Genomic DNA, 17,289 nt, shown 5'->3' on the forward strand with positions numbered 1-17,289 from the left:
ATGTCTGGCTGAACTTTACCAAACATCTTATCCATGTCATCAAGTTTTATGCATTTAAAGTTATCCAAAAGAGTTTGATCAAACAGCGTCCTAAATGCTTCTAAATAATATAATCTAAAATGTCAGGGTCTAAGCTAACAATAAATGCAATCAATATTATGATTTTCTCACCCTCAAAATAAAATAAAAATGTAAAATTCTTTACATTTTTCCTTTGAGGCCATGCATATACAGTAAATTGCAAAATGGATATTACTTCATTTGTTAGGTAATTTGTTTATTTATGGGGATTATAATCAGACTGTTCAGCTGGTACAAGATCGTCTTTGTAAAAAAATATAAGTCCACTGAACTTTAGAGTCTAAACATAAATGTTAATATGTTTAATGAAAGCTGCCCTTATATCTGCTTTCAAAAACTCACTTCTCAATTTTTTGAGAAAGGAATACATAAAAATTAAATGTAGTGCAACTAAAAGAGCTGGAAATCATTTATTATTCAATTTTTTCCTCTAGTTCTTCATCATTTTACTTTGACTGAGGCATAATTTTAGAATCTAAACAGCAATTATTTTTCACCATCCAGTGTTTTATCTGATTGATGGCTGACAGTCTTCTGTGGCAAGCAGAGGACTTGAGAAAATGTTCTAGCTTGCCATGAGCATAAACCTATTAAGGCAATATTTTCCCCTTATCTTACACACACACATATATGTACCATATAACATAGATACACAAACACTTTTAAGAGGACTTGAGCATAAAGTTTGATGAATTGTGCCCATCATGGTGTCCAAAATTACAGCCTTCCAAAGAACTAGGATACAAAGCATCTGCAATGACTAAAGATGGAATCTCACAAAATCTTGACTATTCATATTAAATACCATCCTAAGCTTCTGGTAGAATCACCAAGAATGTCCATTTGTTCACACTTTGGCAGGATTTACAAAACCATACAGTTATATACTGACCCTGTAAAACCTAATAGAATCCCTATTGCTGTGATCCCATTACATTGTTAATCAAGTTGTTCTCACCTATTTGATTATTTGAAATGTCATTTCTTGGGAAAGTTATGAATATTTGGTTACTGTGAAAAGTTATCCATTAATCATTTCAGATTACAGGATTTCTACCCACCAAGCACTTCATCGAGCAACAGAATTCTTCAGAATGATCAATGGCTGGTCTGATAAACCACTAAATAAGTATACAACAAATGCATTCTTTTCCAGTCAATTTAAAAAATAATTTCCCTGTGGATAACTCTGGATAATAGTATCTAAATTCTAAAGAGATAAATTGATTTAAATTTGCATTGTTCTTTATGAAATATAAATTGCTTTGTGTAGGCTACCAATTTATAATTTTCTAAGAATATACATTGTAATTATGAAATGTAGCCTGACAGTTTCTTTCATTACCAAGGTATGGTAATTTTTTCATAATGATGAAAGCATAAAAATCTAATATTCTTATTTCTACCTCTCTCTCTCTCTCTCTCTCTTTTTTTTTTTTTTTTGGTCTCTGGCCTTGAATGTACTCTTCATATAAAATATATAAAGTATAGATAAGGCTATGTCAAGTTGCCAAATATGGACTTGGATCATTTATTCATTTTGCTACATAATACTATTATTTCAGTTCACCTGGACTATGGAATTATGTAATTAAGGCATCAATTATTATGCTGTTCTCTGATAAAATAAAACTGACTTTCTGGCTTTACATTCTAAATACAGCTTAATTTGAGTTTCCAGCACCTTTCTAACTCTAATTATAACTTTGTCAAGATGTATGCTGAATGTGGCTGATATATTACTGCACGAAATAGCAGTGATATAGACTCGGTAAACAAAGCTCCCACCAGGAAGTGATAAAAATTGTTTTAAAAAATGGACAGCATTTTATCCTGAACTTTTAGTGAGACCCTCTCTCTCCTTCCATTGCTTACCTGTTTTTGTAGCACTTTTCTTTGTACTGAGATCAATCTTTCTGAACAAGGCTTTTATTCTTTCTCTTGTTTTTTTCATGCATCATCTCAGGAGATGCATTCTTCCTTATTATCCTTCTTCTTTGAGTTCTTCCACTGGTGATCATCCAACAGCATTTTGCCCTTACAATTTACATAACGATAACATTTATATATCTGTTAACATTGGTTTTATACGAAATTGTTCCAAAGTCATGGAAAACCTAGGGAACAGCAAGTTGTACATTTTAAGCAGTTCCTTTCTCTACAGCTATCTTTTTCTCTATTTGGGGATTTAATATGTCTGCAAATTGATGATATTTCACCGGATCAAATGCTTTCCATACTTTATAAAAATTCTACCTATATGCGTTTTTGTTTGCCGTTTATTATTACTTCTGTTTGTACCACTGCTTCATTGATTCATTTGACTTAGATTTACTAAGCCAAAGAGCCCTCATCTCACAAATAATTTTGAATATTTTTTGTACAGCTTATAAAAACGTGTTCTCTTTCCACAGATGCCTGTATATTATTACCCTTCTGGTCAATACCCTACCTCAGCAACCCAGCAGTACCGACCTATGGCCTCAGTTCAGTACAGTGCGCAACCAAGTCCACAGACATCACAGTCTACACAGCAAGCAGGTATATGCTCACAGAATTTGATTCTTCAGTTAGGTCTTTCACATTAGGGATCTGGATGGACTTGTCCATGTGATCATGCAATTCTGGGTCCTCGTGCAGGAAAACGTCACCCCATAATTACATCCCAATTCCACTTACATTTCTGACGTAAGTTTGGTCCTAAGGACAAAATGCCACAACTCGGCCTTTATTTACATATTTGTAAACATGTCTATGTATGGTTAGGGAGAATGGGGATGGCAGTAAAAATCCGAGACAAGTCAGCCATTGAAAAATCCTGTAATCCAATTCTGATGTTGTATTCTCCTGCTTTTGTGAATGGAGTAATGCTTCTTATTTATCCTGTGACTTCAGGAATATTTTTCTTCCATTTATAATTTCTCCAGTTTATACCAGTATTAAATCAAAGCAGCTTTATTTCAAAATGTCTAAATATCAAAATGACATCAAAATGATAATTACATCTTTTGCTATGTCGCTACAAACTGTCAGTCCTTAAATGTGAAGGCAGAATGTAAATTCCACAGATTGTTACTATTTCACTGAGAAGTGCTTGGTTCTGTAAACCTTATTAGTAAAACAAAAAACAAAAAAACATAGATTTCAGCAATGTACAAACCTGAAATATCGAAATACCAAGAAAGGTGCCTGAAATGTGCTACATGCCTTGATAATGCTATGCTATCTTCCTATATTAGTTTCTGAATTAAGTTAGTCTCTCGATCTAGGTTCCTGCGGTGATGTGCAGTTGGAAGGGGGGCCGTTACACTGTAAGAGAGTGAGTAGCAGGTCTCACAGTGAACCGGTCTCTTTTCTTACTGTGTCACATCTTTCCCAGTAACTATGATTGACACAGGAAGAAAGCTACTAAAGTATGCTAGTTGATATGTATTGCTTGGTTAAATGTTCATTGCATTTTATTATTACTGAACTTGGAAACACAAGAGTAATAGTTAGTTGTGTAATTTTCCCCTTTCTATCAAATATTTTACTCACTAGAGCAAACAACAGTTTCAGTTGCCTCTGTAGCTGTTATAGTATAATTCTAAACTTCTAATTTTCCAGTGAATTAATATTGTATCTATAAGGAGCTTTGATAGGAATCAAAGGAATATGGAATATGTGCTATAAGCCTACTAGAACTGAAAAGGTCATCCCATCCGTCTTCATGTATGTGTTATATAACGGAAAGTGAATTGACGTTCTTTCATCACTATGTTAAACTAGCCAAACGAAAGTTTATAATTGATTTATATGATAATAATTTATCACAATCCTCACATATCTCTTATTTTAATAATTTCCATGCACTATATTGCTTTGAGTGTCCATTATTAATAGCATTAGTAACATACTGTTTTCCTCACTGTTTATATTTTACAATTCTCAAAAATTGAAAATATTCATTTGATCAAAAACAAAATCTCATTTTCCTTCTTTCAAAAGCATTATTCTAATTTCTGACTCACATTAGGTCTTTCAACCTCAGTAAGAAGTAAAAATGTTACTAAAAGTATCTTTTTATTATGTCATCTCTAATCCATACTTAACCTCTTAGTTAAATTGTGCATCAATCATGTGGAATTTTTATTAAGAAAGTACATATGATTCATTCTTTACAAGCTGTAATTTCAAAAGTTACGTAGTGAACATGAGTAAAAATTCCAGTTGCTTGTTTCTGTGATATTTGACATTTCATTTAATATGATGTATTGTAATGGAAATGAAGTGTAGGACATCAATCACTTACATATTTGAGAACCATCTTCTATCAATTTTCTCCCACATTTCTCAGACAATTTTCAGATAAGGATATAAAACTCCTGAATTTTAGAGAATGTCTACTATCAATATTCTCTGCTGTATTGCTTGATTGTTCTATTACAGAAAATACTACTGTCTGTTTATTATAAGATAAAGATAACGTTTCTGAATTGAGCTGTACACCTGGTGATGTCATGGATACATCTATCCAATTTTCTTAGCAACAGTATAGAACAGTGTTTCTCAGTCTTTGCAGTTTTAGGATGTGTGAACTTCAACTCCCAGAAGCTCGCTGGTTGGGGAATTCTGGGAACTGAAGTCCACATATCTTAAAGTTGCCAAGATTGAGAAATACTGGTACTGTATAGAAGTAGTTTCCCATTACCTACTTCCAGATTTTTTTTTTTTTTAATCAGTCTAACCTACAGCCCTACAATTCCTGGTACAGCTATTAGCTAGACCTGATCCTGTTTAATTTCTGAGCCCAGAGAGGGTCAGCCAATTGCTGTCACCTGCTGAGTATTATTTATTATTCTGTCATTCAATTACCTATTTTTTCCTAGTTGCTTTCAGAATATCTAAACCTTTACAGAGGGAATAAGATGGCCTCCTTTCTTAAGACTAACCTTCTGGAAATGTTTGTTATCACCTTTTGGTGCACATTGTGGTTAGAATCCCAGAAATAAATACCTTATAGTTTGCATAGAACTTACTTGAGAGCTCTGGATATCAGAAATCACTGTGTCTTCTGTCATGCAATAATTTCTGCACTGTATTCAGAATGATAAACCAGCCTTCAAACTGCTGTGCTGTTTAGCAGTACTGTATATAACATTCCAAGACCTATTACTGAAAACCATTTTTAGAGGTCTAAGCAAGACTCCAAACCACCATCCCTCATAGCAAGGATTTCAATCACTGGAGAGACCAGTCTTAGCAACTGAAGCCCCCAACTAACAATCTCTATGTGCAAGACATTTTGTAAACTGTTGAATAAAATGTTTGATTGACTAAAGGCATATAGAAAGCAGATTTCAGTCTTTGGAATGTAGGAATGATATTTGCCCGGGGGGAGGGGAACTACAAGCAAAATAGAAGCAAAGCAGCAGTTTAAATAAATGCATTATAACTAGTTTGAAGCATGACAAGCAAGGTAGTTGCAAAATTGTGCAGATTGATCAAAGTTTCTAAAAACCTTCTTTGAAGATCTAATAGCATTTGATATTACAAAAGAATATTGGAATGTATTTGAAAGCTGTAACACTATTGCAAAAATCATGGGAATAGAAGCAGTGCTTATCAGTAGAATAGCAAATGAGTAAAACAAAAATTATTGATTGTTAGCGCCTAAGCAAATAGGATTACCTGGAAAAAAAAGTTTCTCTACCCATTGATGCTTTCAAAGCTTTAGTTTAAGAGCTTGTGAGAATATGTTATTTATCTATTGTGGTATACAGAGACCAATGCAGGCTCTGATACAGGTAATTTTTGTTGGGGTTGTTTTGCCTAGGAAAGTGTGCTTTTGAGTGCAGCAGTATTAATGACTTCTGCAGCAATTGGTTGAAGAAACAAAAATCTCAGGATAGCATCCCTAATGTGTTTGCGGATGTGTGTTTTCCCATGGAGAGCTATAGGAAGTTCAGATGGCTCCAAGGCAGAAAGAAGATGAGCTCACCTGAAATTAGATTACAGTCTGACAGCAATAAATCATTTGACAAGAGGAATGGGAAGTCCTTCATCTGTGTATGTTTTAAAAGAGTACAACTGGCCTGTAGGAAAAAGGAAAGAAAATAAGACACATTTCTAAAAGATTATGCATCACAGAAAAATGTCATAGGACCCCCTTTGTACAAGTTACTTACCCAAGAAGAATGGCTGGCTTTGTTACATAATATAAATCAGTGTTTTATATTTAAAAACAACTAATTACAGTAATGACATATTATAACATAAATGATTTGTGCTTAGTTCAGAGTCAGGCAGAGACTTTGTTTTATTTGTTTTTCATTGCCAGATGACTACCAGGAACTTCCCCTGACTGTAAGGTTGAAGCCTAAGCTGTTCATTTTCTTTCAGTGCTCAGCTTGGATCTTTAACAGTTTCAGAGAAAGAATTGCAAAGGGAGTCGCCAATTCCCAGCTGCGCATCTCTCACCATTTTTTAAAAATCTATTATATTTTCAATCCACCCAGTAACAATAATTAATGCATTATATTGGTAAGACATTAATGTCTTTTGATAGAATATATTAGATTAAAAGATAATGAAATACAGTGGAGAAGATTGCCCTTAAAATACATAAAAATGAACTGTATAAATACGTTGGCATTATATAGTCAGGCTTAACTTAAATCCAACTGATGTCAGCGGAAGAATTGAGAGTATTCTTAATTTCAAAATAAAGGTGTTTAAAGGGTACAAAATTTGGCTGATCCCCTAATTTTCATTGCTAAAATGGAATCAATCTGTGTCTAGACAAAATCCTGTGCCATATTAAACATCATACCACTTCATGTTTTAAGTTTTTAAAATATGGCTTTATTTCTAGCTGTATCTACCTTTCTTCCTAACTCACTATTCTTTCTCTTATTTATTTCTAACATGTATCTGCCATGCCTTTACTTATGACTGGTTCTCACACAGCAATTTTCAAACATACTGAAGAGATTTATTTTGTTAAGTTATGAACAGTCATGGTCTGAAACTTTCACCCAAGAGATGCCTCCCTACTCTTTTATATATTGGCTCTTTCTGCCATATTTTGGGTTTTACTGCTCCTATTTTAAGTTTCTTTTTTAGTCGATCACATTTTTTCCTCAATTTTTAACCTTTTGATTTTTTTAATCTTTAAAAATTTATGTACAAGCTCATAGTTAAAGAAAAGGGATATACAAGCCTATTCTATATATCGTTCAAGATTCAAAAAATAATTGGGGAAGCTTTTTACATAATTTAGAATTACCATGAGGCAACATCAAATATGAATGATGAAAGTCTTTATTTCCCTGATTTAATTAACTAGATTTACATTATGGTATGCTCCATTCACTGTGACAATTATGTATGGTACTGATTTTTTTAAACCTTTAGAAATAATCCTTTGCCTGTGGCATTCATTTCAATTTCTCTGCTTATTGATTACTTTGTTAGCTCATATTTCTGCATTATTCCACTTTAAAACATACCATAAGCAAATGAGTCAAACATTGCCAGCTTTCTTGAACAGGGAAATTAAAAACAATATTTCCATATTCTTGTCAGGCTGCATTGTGCAAATTGCATGCATACATACCCATCCTATATTTGTTTGATAAACATTCCACCAAAGTACAGAAATTCATCTGCTTGTTTTATTTTTTAAACCATTTATGTGTAACTTCAAATCGTCCACTCCATTTTTCAGTCAAAAACAGCTAATTTGGTCTTGAATATACTAGTTTTCAGATCCAGTCTTCTAATTGCATCATGCAATCTATCTAACGTTCACTGCAAATGATTTGGCTTTCCAGCCAATAACATCCACATTAAAAAGCACAAATATAGTCAGGTTCCTAACCAACAAGGCATCACAGGTATTTTTATACATTTATCTATAAATGCATGAAACAACCAAGGGACCATAATACATCCTTGCCTTCCTCCCTGCTCATTGTTGAACAATTCACTAAGTATGCCATTTACTCTCTTGCATGCATACTTTTACTTCCATCATTTCAGCTACTAATTTCTACGAAACATTCCATAAGATGCACTTTATCATGCATTCTCTCTATATCAACAAAGAGACAATCAACTTTCTTGCCTTCGTACATTTCTCAATGACTTGCTGAAAACTAACTATCTGGTCCATGCTTTCCCTGCCCAGCATGAAGCACTACCCTACGTTGGTTTATTATACCTTTTATACCCTTTCAAAATTCTACTAAGCTCCTTCCCTTAACAAAAAAAAATCCCCTGATATTTTTTGTGTTCAGTTTTGCTACTTTTCCCTTTGGGCAGGAGAATAATAACAGCATTCTTCCATTTGTCAGAGGCAGATACTATCTTCACTCACACATTAAACAAGTTGGGATGGTATAATGAATCTTGCAACGTGCAGAGGGTTGGACTTGATTACCTCTTATGTCCCTTCCAAATCTATAATTCTGTGATTTTTTTTTCTTGAACTCTACCATGTATAGTATTTATTTCAATTCCACTCTTCATCATAGCACTATAATTCTCATACAAATCTTTAAAAACTCCTTCCAGCATTCCCTTACTTCAGTTAAGTGGTTTCTGTAGAGGAGGCAGGAAGAAGAACAGAATGTTAAAAGCAGCATTGTGCCATCATGATGGAAGCCCCTCCCCTTGTGTACATGCTTTATGACATTGTACACATGTACGAAAGAGGCAGATCTTGCAGCACAATGCTGACTAGTCATTTTGACAAAAGTAGCAAGCAACTTGTCCATCAGTTTTATCCCAGACAATTAATCACTTCTATTCTGTTTTCTCTGCTGGAGGCTCTTTATTCAGTTAGTCCTCTTCACCCATTTCCAGAACAGTTTTTTATTTTAATTAAAATCATTCTGCATTTTCTTTGCCTCTTTTAATCTTAACTGTTCTTTCCTCCCTTTGACTACATACAATTATCTTTTAGTTTATATACATATTATGCAGTATCTTTCATCCTTATTTTCTGCAGCCACCATTTTCTTGAATTTTTTATCCTTGGTCTGTTTCACATCATCATTCCATCAAGTATCCTTTTTTCATATTTCCCATTAGCATAACTTCAGACACTTATACGGTACTTAGTAATATAAATCTTTTTGATCTGTCCAAGCAGCTTGCATATTCTCATTTAATATGTCAGTTTTGCATTCATTCTGCTGGGAGACTAACCTGTTATCTTATACATTTTCATGCAGGAGTTGTACATTCTCTTCCAGCAGTTCTACTTTCAATCTGTTTTTCCCCACTTCTTTCCTTTTCTTCCATGTCCATTTTTTCCCAAAATCCCCTTTCAGTGCTATCAAAAAGTCTGTCCCATGATCAGAACTTTTCAGTCTTGTATCGTTCACTAATTTTCTCAATCCTTCATCCTAAACAGTCCAATTATGATTTTAGATTTATATTCATTCCTTGGCCATGTGCATGTATAAATAGACTTATGCTTAAAGCATGAATCAGAAGCAACAAACGGGCCTTTTTCTTTGCAGATGCTCACCATTCTCATTCATTCATTCCTGGATCTCCAACTGGCCCACTTTTTCTGTATTCTCTTAGCTCTTTTCCACTAATCTGGTCAGTCATTCATGCCCTGATCATCTCTCAGCTAGACTATTGCAATGCATTACACATGGGGCTACCCCTGAAGAGTATCTGGAAGCTACAGCTGGTTCAAAATGTGGCTGCGCGGATAATATTAGGTGCCCCATATAACACCTTCACTGCATGAGCTGCATTGGGTGCCAGTTTGCTTCCAGGTCCAATTCAAGGTGTTGGTTATCACCTTTAAAGCCCTACATGGCATGGAGACCTGAGGAACCATCTCACCCCCATTACATCAACCCGTCCCATCTGGTCAGGCAGACAGGGCATGTTACAGACCCCGTCAGAGACAGAATGTTGGCTGGTGGGGCCCAGGAGGAGACCCTTCTCTGCTGTTACTCCCACTCTTTGGAATATTCTCCCCCAGAGGTGCGGCAGGCCCCTACCCTCCCAGCTTTCTGGAAAGGATTAAAGACCTGGCTCTTTGAGCTTATGTGGGGTGATAGGAGTTCTAATCATCCCTGGGGTTGGTTAGCACCCTGACGATGCTCCCTGAGTTATTCTCCATCATTCTTGGAATTTATTTATTATTAAGATTGTTTTTATATTGTATTTTAATTTATTTTTATCTCTGCTGTAAACTGCCCAGAGTCGTTTCAACGAGATGGGCAGTGACAAATTTGATTGATTGATTGATTGATTGATTGATTCATAGATAGATAGATAGATAGATAGATAGATAGATAGATAGATAGATAGATCCATTTATAACATCTAGCAGAATAATGATTCATTAGAGTGTGATATGCCACTAGTACATATCTATGGATTCCTATTTTCATACATACGACAATAGCCTTCATTATGTCATCTCAGATATATTTCAACCGTCTCATTCATAATCAAACCTATACCTTCAATTCCCTGCATGCATTGATCAACTCCATTCCACAAAAATCAGAACACTTCACTGAGATCTATTACATCCTTCCATTTTCTCAGTTTCACAGACACATGACATTGTTTATTTTCTTTAATTCATTTCATTAATTAATTCATGCTGTGTACTATTTACTCCTCTTACATTCCAAATTGCAATCTACTATATGATATGGTCATCACCAGATGACCCACTGATATTGACCTCTATCACACATCAATCAGTCAATCAACCTTAAGTAATCAAACCTTTTAGTGAGATACAGAAGATGTGGACTAGTCTAGTAGCCTTTGTTGTAGCTGTCTACATGCACTGATCCCTAGTAATTGTAAGGACAGTACGAGTCAGCTTTGGTACATTTTGACCAGTGTGCTACAAGTATAACCAGAGCCCAATTTTCCCATACATTCTTACGCAGTTCTAAGGAAGCTAGGATATCTAATCTAGAGATTACCTCACAAACCAGCAGACAGTAGAACGCACTGAAGATTTGCTTTTCATACAACCACATAGATTTGCTCCCCACCTGGATGAAAACATCTGGGAAATGATAAAACAGCTGCAATGTATACTACAATTTGTCTTCAGAATGTTTTCAGAATCAAAATTCAGCAGCGTCTCCAAACCCATTTATTGTCAATAAGTGTTACATTGTTCATATTACACACAAAGAAACTGGAAATAGATGAGTAATTTAAGATCTCTGATTCAAGTATCTTCATAGTGTGATGGTACCAGTTTACACTTTTACTTTCACTGGGGTAACATGCAGTGTGTGGTGCAAAAGGAGTGGTGGGGAGCAACTTGTTTGTATGCCTTCCTGGAAGAAGTTTACAAAGAGTCTAGAATCCGTTTTCCAACAAACTTATTATAAGGCTAAGCCTAACTTAGATTGTTAGAAGTAGGGATTGTGGGCCAATTTACTTTAGAATAAATTATTAGATTTTGTTTGTACAGAGCAAAAGACAGGGAAATGATCCTGCATGATATGAAAGACTGAGTTCTGTAATAACTGTGCTTCAGCTTCCATTTCTGACGGTGGAAATTAAGACCATGATCTAGCCCCGCCTTCCCCAGTCTAGTATCTCTTCATATGCCGGGATCAATCTTAAAATTTTTCACCATTCAGCATCAGTGCACCAGCAGAAATGACTAAGATTCAGACCTGTGAATTGTAGCCACACACTGGCTGTAGAACCCATCCCATTACTGGAGAAGGCTCTGGGAAGAATCATCTTCAACGTACTGTACTGGGAGGTCCCATCCCACAATGAAGTATGCTAATGCAGTAACCACCTCTCTTTGTCCTTGCTCATAGTGGTTGGACTATGTGTCCAAAATGTGGTTATCACCTGCTTTAGAAAACAGCCTGCTGAAGGAAGAACAACTTAACAATATTGTACTCACTTATTTATTTATTTATAAATCAAATTTATATCACTGCCCAACTCCCCCACAAGGATGGACTCTGGGCAGGACTTGGTTGAACTGCCCAGATATTACAATCTGGAACAGTTGAAATGTTCAAAGGAGTGCAGTGGGGATACCATGCTTTGACTTTCTGTGCAGGATTTATACCTTAATGGAATAAATGACTTGGATTTTATGAATTTATGAGGAAATAATATTGGCGTTAACATTCACTTCACTGTTCCTAAAATCTAAAGTAGGTTATTCATATTCAAATAAGCTTGCGTTGTTCAAACACTTTATCTGTCTTCTTTTAAAATCATCTCTGCTTTTTCCCTGAGAGCAAAGAACAATTGACTGCATACAATAGCTCCTGTGTGACTAGACTGCAATTACGTAAAGCAAATACATATTTTAAAACATATTTGCAGATATCCCACAAATACCAAACACTTTTCTCAAATTAAGGATAGTGTATTTGTTTGATCATATACTGTCAGGATTTAGAACTGCTATTTCATGGAAAAGATTATTGCCTCTATACTGTTGTACAGAGACTAGCTTCCAAATATACCTTAATAAAGTTGGTAAATGTGCTTAACTAGAATGATTTAAGCAAATAACAAAATCTTTGCTTTAAATGTTTGTGTTACACATGTCTGTGTAAAAGTGCAGTATAATTTTGTCGACCATTAAAACTAATCTGTGTCTATGTGTGCTTACATAGAGCCACAAGTGTTTATTATTTTAAATGAGGACTGCCTTTTTTTTCTATTTATACTGTCTGACTTGGAAATTCTGCTATCAAATGCCAGCTGCAGGGACTCATTTTGATTATTCGGTGACAAAGGAAAGAAATAGCAAATATGTTCCCAAAGCATTCACTTTCACGGTAATACAGATGTCTTAAAAAGGAGTTCTGACAGGTAGAGCAGTTATAGAAATATAAAAGAAATTAATCATAGATTCCATCAGAAGCAAAATGGTGCAATCTGCCAAAATAGATTTCATCACAGAACAGATGGGGAGCAGTGAAGAGAATCTGCTTGCATCCTTCATTCTGTTCTTGAAAATTTGCCTAACCAAGCGTGTATATTTGGAAATGTTACATTAAAAAACTTTGCATTGCATTGCATTACAGTCATGTGCCTTTTTAAAAGGATACATTATATAAAATTACATGCACCAAACTTGTATGAAACTTTGTGTTATACAAATAAAAATAATTGTTATAACAGAGATTAATCAACAATAATATCCTACATTAGGGTTAGTGTTTATATTAGAGAAATTGTTTACAAAATTGTACCAAACATCAAAATGACCCTTTTTTTCCCCAGAAAATATTTTTTTAATGGCTAAAACAGAAAAAGAGATTATTTAAAATATTAGATTTATACGTACAAGTCCCTAGGGATAGACTCTGGCTCAAATTAAGCAAGTTTCATTCTCTTATCTTACACTGGTAATACAATGACAAGTGTCATATCTTTAAACTTTTCAGAGTATGTATATTAAAATGGAGCCTATCTTCATTTAGATTAAGAGCCCATACAAAGAAAGTAACTGCTTCTAATGGTTGTTCATTTTGTTAAGAAAAAAATGTATATTTCAGATCGATCTTTATCATTGACATACATAGCACATATAAACACAAATGTAATCTAAGACTACAAGGAGAATATAGTAAATGTATTTTCTTCATCGACCTTTATTTACAGTTTTCTGTGATGTACAGAAAAGAGAAGAATAGGTGTTTGTAAATTATATCTATCTATCTATATCTACAAATTAGCGATAGGTTATGATCTTTAACAACTGAAGTAGCTCTACAAGGAATCCCATTGGTTTCTATCCAGGAAGGTTTGGGTAAATCCTATAATCAGCTAACACTGATCTACTTGAATTTAAAATTTCATTATGCATGGAATGGGCATGCATATAAGGGTGACCATGGTAAAAATTGGTCCCTAATTATGCTGGATTTTTATTATTAATTGTTAGAATTTCTATTCTGATGAGTAATGCTATTCAAAAAACCCCCTGCAGAATAGCAGCTTATGCACTTTAAAAGACACAAGGAAATAAAATGTAGGGCTGTGCAGTACTTCAGATGAAAAGGTAATTTAGGAGTGTATGCTTGTAAATGAAGCACCATCTGCAACTCCTTAAATGTGCTCCATCTTTTCCAGGTTCTCTCATTTACTGCATGATCAGAAATTTTAGTTTCAGGACTTGCAGTTAGAAGTTGCTTCCATATCCTCATGTGCTCTGAGTACTGAAAAACTGTACACGCATAACAAAAATGGATTGAAGGGATGCTATAGCGTAAGCCCCTTAGTTGAAAATATTCTATAAACAATCTTTCAGATCCCAAATCCTATAAGGATTCATAGATAAGTGTCTATTATTTTAATTCTCCCCAAAAATAAATTGTAAGCATTGCAGTATGTTAAGAACATTTGGAACTTATGCTTCAACTGTCTGGAGCAATATAATGTATCCAAGCTATTTTGAAGGCTGACAGTCAAATACTGGGATATTACAGTAATCCAGGCTGTGTCTGGTGGTCTCCAAAGACATTTGACAACAACTCATACTTCATTGGCTAGTTTGACTATTGATCTGCTGACTGTAGGATGATGGGACTTATAGACCAGCAGATCTAGAAGCCACTTGCTTGAATAACATTTCAATCTGTCTAATCTGGAGATTGTCAGAAAATGGATAATGAAGTCTAGATTATTTCTGTCTAGGAGAGTTAATAGCTATTGTATCATCTTCAGTATATATTTTTTTAAAAAAATAAATGTGTTGACCTTTATTCATCCCATTAATAATACTACACACTGATTAGTATTTCCACTATCACACTCAGCTCATGAACATTGATTCTCATGCTGTTCCTGTCCACAATTTACAAAATACAGATTTTGGATCCTCGTCTAATAAAAAAACAGCTCTTCTTAAATTCTTCTTTGAATGCCTATCTGATTATTAGGGTTATACCAAGACTGCTGAAACTTATTTAGCTGAATTAGGAAGAAAATTTTAGGAAGTAAAGGCAAGCATGATGGGAATTTCCATCTTGGTTGGGAGGGAGGTTGAGAATTGCCTGTAGAACTACTTTATGCAGCATTTTATAAGGAATACAAAGTGATGGTAGCTGCTACTGTCATTGGTAAGGCTCCCCTAAACCTCCCTCCAATGAATAAATGGGTAAAAGTAGGAGCAACAATTACAATAGCGCTCACCTTACATTTACAAGCTCATAATTTATCAGGGGCAAATGTAAATTGGCTGGAATATGCATTTCAATTAAAGCATTACAATCATTCGGTTCACAGCATCTCCAGGTTGGGATGGAAATACAGATTAGAAGTCCTAGAGAACTACTGCCAGTCAATCTAGAATAGGGAACTAGATTGATTGGTGGACAGACCTATATATGGCAATGTCCTATAGTTCTAACCTGAAATTCATATTTTAATATCATTTGCAAAAGTGTCTCTTTAACTCCATAGTATGGCAATCAAATCATAATGGTAGTAAAATCTGTACTCTTGTTACAGGCGCTTTATACAAAACTGACAGCTGCCACCACATATTTCAACTCTGTGCTGATATTTCCAGCAATTATTCTAACCAAATCCATGGCTGTGGATTTCTTGTTCTTTGTAGCATATGATGGTTTATTTTTTGCATGATATGTAATTCAAACTTTACCCAAAAGTAGCTATACATTTTCTCATATATTAATTTTGGGTATTCAGTCTTGATTCTTCTATGATACAAAGGTCCTGTGGCACTGAAACACCAGGTTGCTCATTAATATCATAATGTATCCACTGGGTAAATAGTCTATACTATGATTTATTGAGGAAACAGGTGTGAGCATGTTCAGAAAAAAACTTGCCTCTGAGATACGTTTTTAATTGACTAGCTAAATGGCATATGCTGCACTTTCCAGACAAGTTGTAATTAATCAACCAGTATTTGCTTTATTTTTGGGGAGAAAGTAGGATGAAGAACTGATGGGGTTAGAAGAAATATTCTATTTATAGAAGAATTTATTCCATGTGCTTTTCACATATGTGCATCACTTAGGACATTACACAATGATTAAAACACAAAGTTGTCATAAACCAACAGTAGCAGCAAAGTACAGCAGAGGCGAGCAAAACAGATATCAAAAATCTTTTCAGAAGCATACAAATCTGTCTGAACAACAACAACAAAATCCTTACTAGCTAGTGAACGGTACAGAAAAAGTGGGGTCCCCTGATCCCATGGGCCAAAAATTCCATAGCTTGAATATAATTATTGAGAAGTTCCCCTGTCTTGTCACAGCCATTCTTTGATGAGACATACAGACAGCCCTGTCTGTCAGATATTTGACTGCTAATCATATATCAGGTCAGGCTTCAGCTAGAGAAATGGTGGAATTGGAAAATCACAGATAGAGATTCAAGGACATGGCTCTTGATAAGTTCATTGCAGATTCTAGAATGCTGCATTATAAAGAAAACCAGTGAATGCAAATGGTAAAATTCAAGATACAGGGATGTATGGAGATGGAGGGAGGGAGGGAGGAAGGGAGGGAGGAAGGAAGGAAGGAAGGAAGGAAGGAAGGAAGGAAGGAAGGAAGGAAGGAAGGGGGAGGGAGAAAGAGAGAGAGAGATCCAAGTTTCAAATTTTACTTCTCTTTGTCCTATGTGTTGTAATAGGCTGAGAAATATTTGTTTTCTGGGTGGAAAAAGTGATTGACATCCATGTAGTATTACTATAATAACCAATCTCATCTCAGACGCTTTGCTTTTGACCTTGCCAAATTTAGCCCTGATGCATCCTTACCTACTTAACTATAATTCCATACAAATTTGCAAGATGAGGATTCAAATAGGATGAAATTTATACAGGTGGTCCCAGTTTAAGAACAAGTTCCGTTCCCAAGGTCTGTCCTTAAGTCGAATTTGTATGTAAGCTGGAACAGTATTATTGCATACTGTATAAGTAGTATTGTGTAATTAACTCGGACCATTCCGTATTTAACTCGAATTTTGCTACAATAGGCTCTGTTCTTAACTATGGGTCATCCATAAACCGGGCGTTCTTAACAATCTTCCCGATTGTTCTTGTTACAGAGGTGCTTCCAAGTCTTTTGTTCCATACAACCAGTATCAAACTCATAATCTGTGTTGTGTTCCTCAGTTGGGCTATAGGTGAAACACACTTAACCAGATACTTCTCTTTAGTGTCTGAGGGCGGGCTGCTGTCAACATCTAGGCCATGGTAGA

General features: G+C 35.0%; 1 protein-coding gene across 1 annotated transcript in view; it reads left to right on the forward strand.

Annotated features, from left to right (window-relative positions):
- The window catches only part of ARPP21 (cAMP regulated phosphoprotein 21), a 144,000-nt gene that overhangs the window by 110,347 nt on the left and 16,364 nt on the right, over positions 1–17,289 (forward strand). Inside the window, exon 19 of the mRNA XM_088150953.1 lies at positions 2,496–2,622. Coding sequence (XP_088007079.1) covers positions 2,496–2,622 — 127 coding nt within the window. The remainder of the gene's footprint in view (positions 1–2,495; positions 2,623–17,289) is intronic.

Source organism: Python bivittatus, unplaced genomic scaffold, assembly GCF_059951505.1.
Source record: "Python bivittatus isolate LINGU-HERP-01145 unplaced genomic scaffold, Pbiv_v1 ctg000610_np1212, whole genome shotgun sequence".
Lineage (NCBI taxonomy): Eukaryota > Metazoa > Chordata > Lepidosauria > Squamata > Pythonidae > Python > Python bivittatus.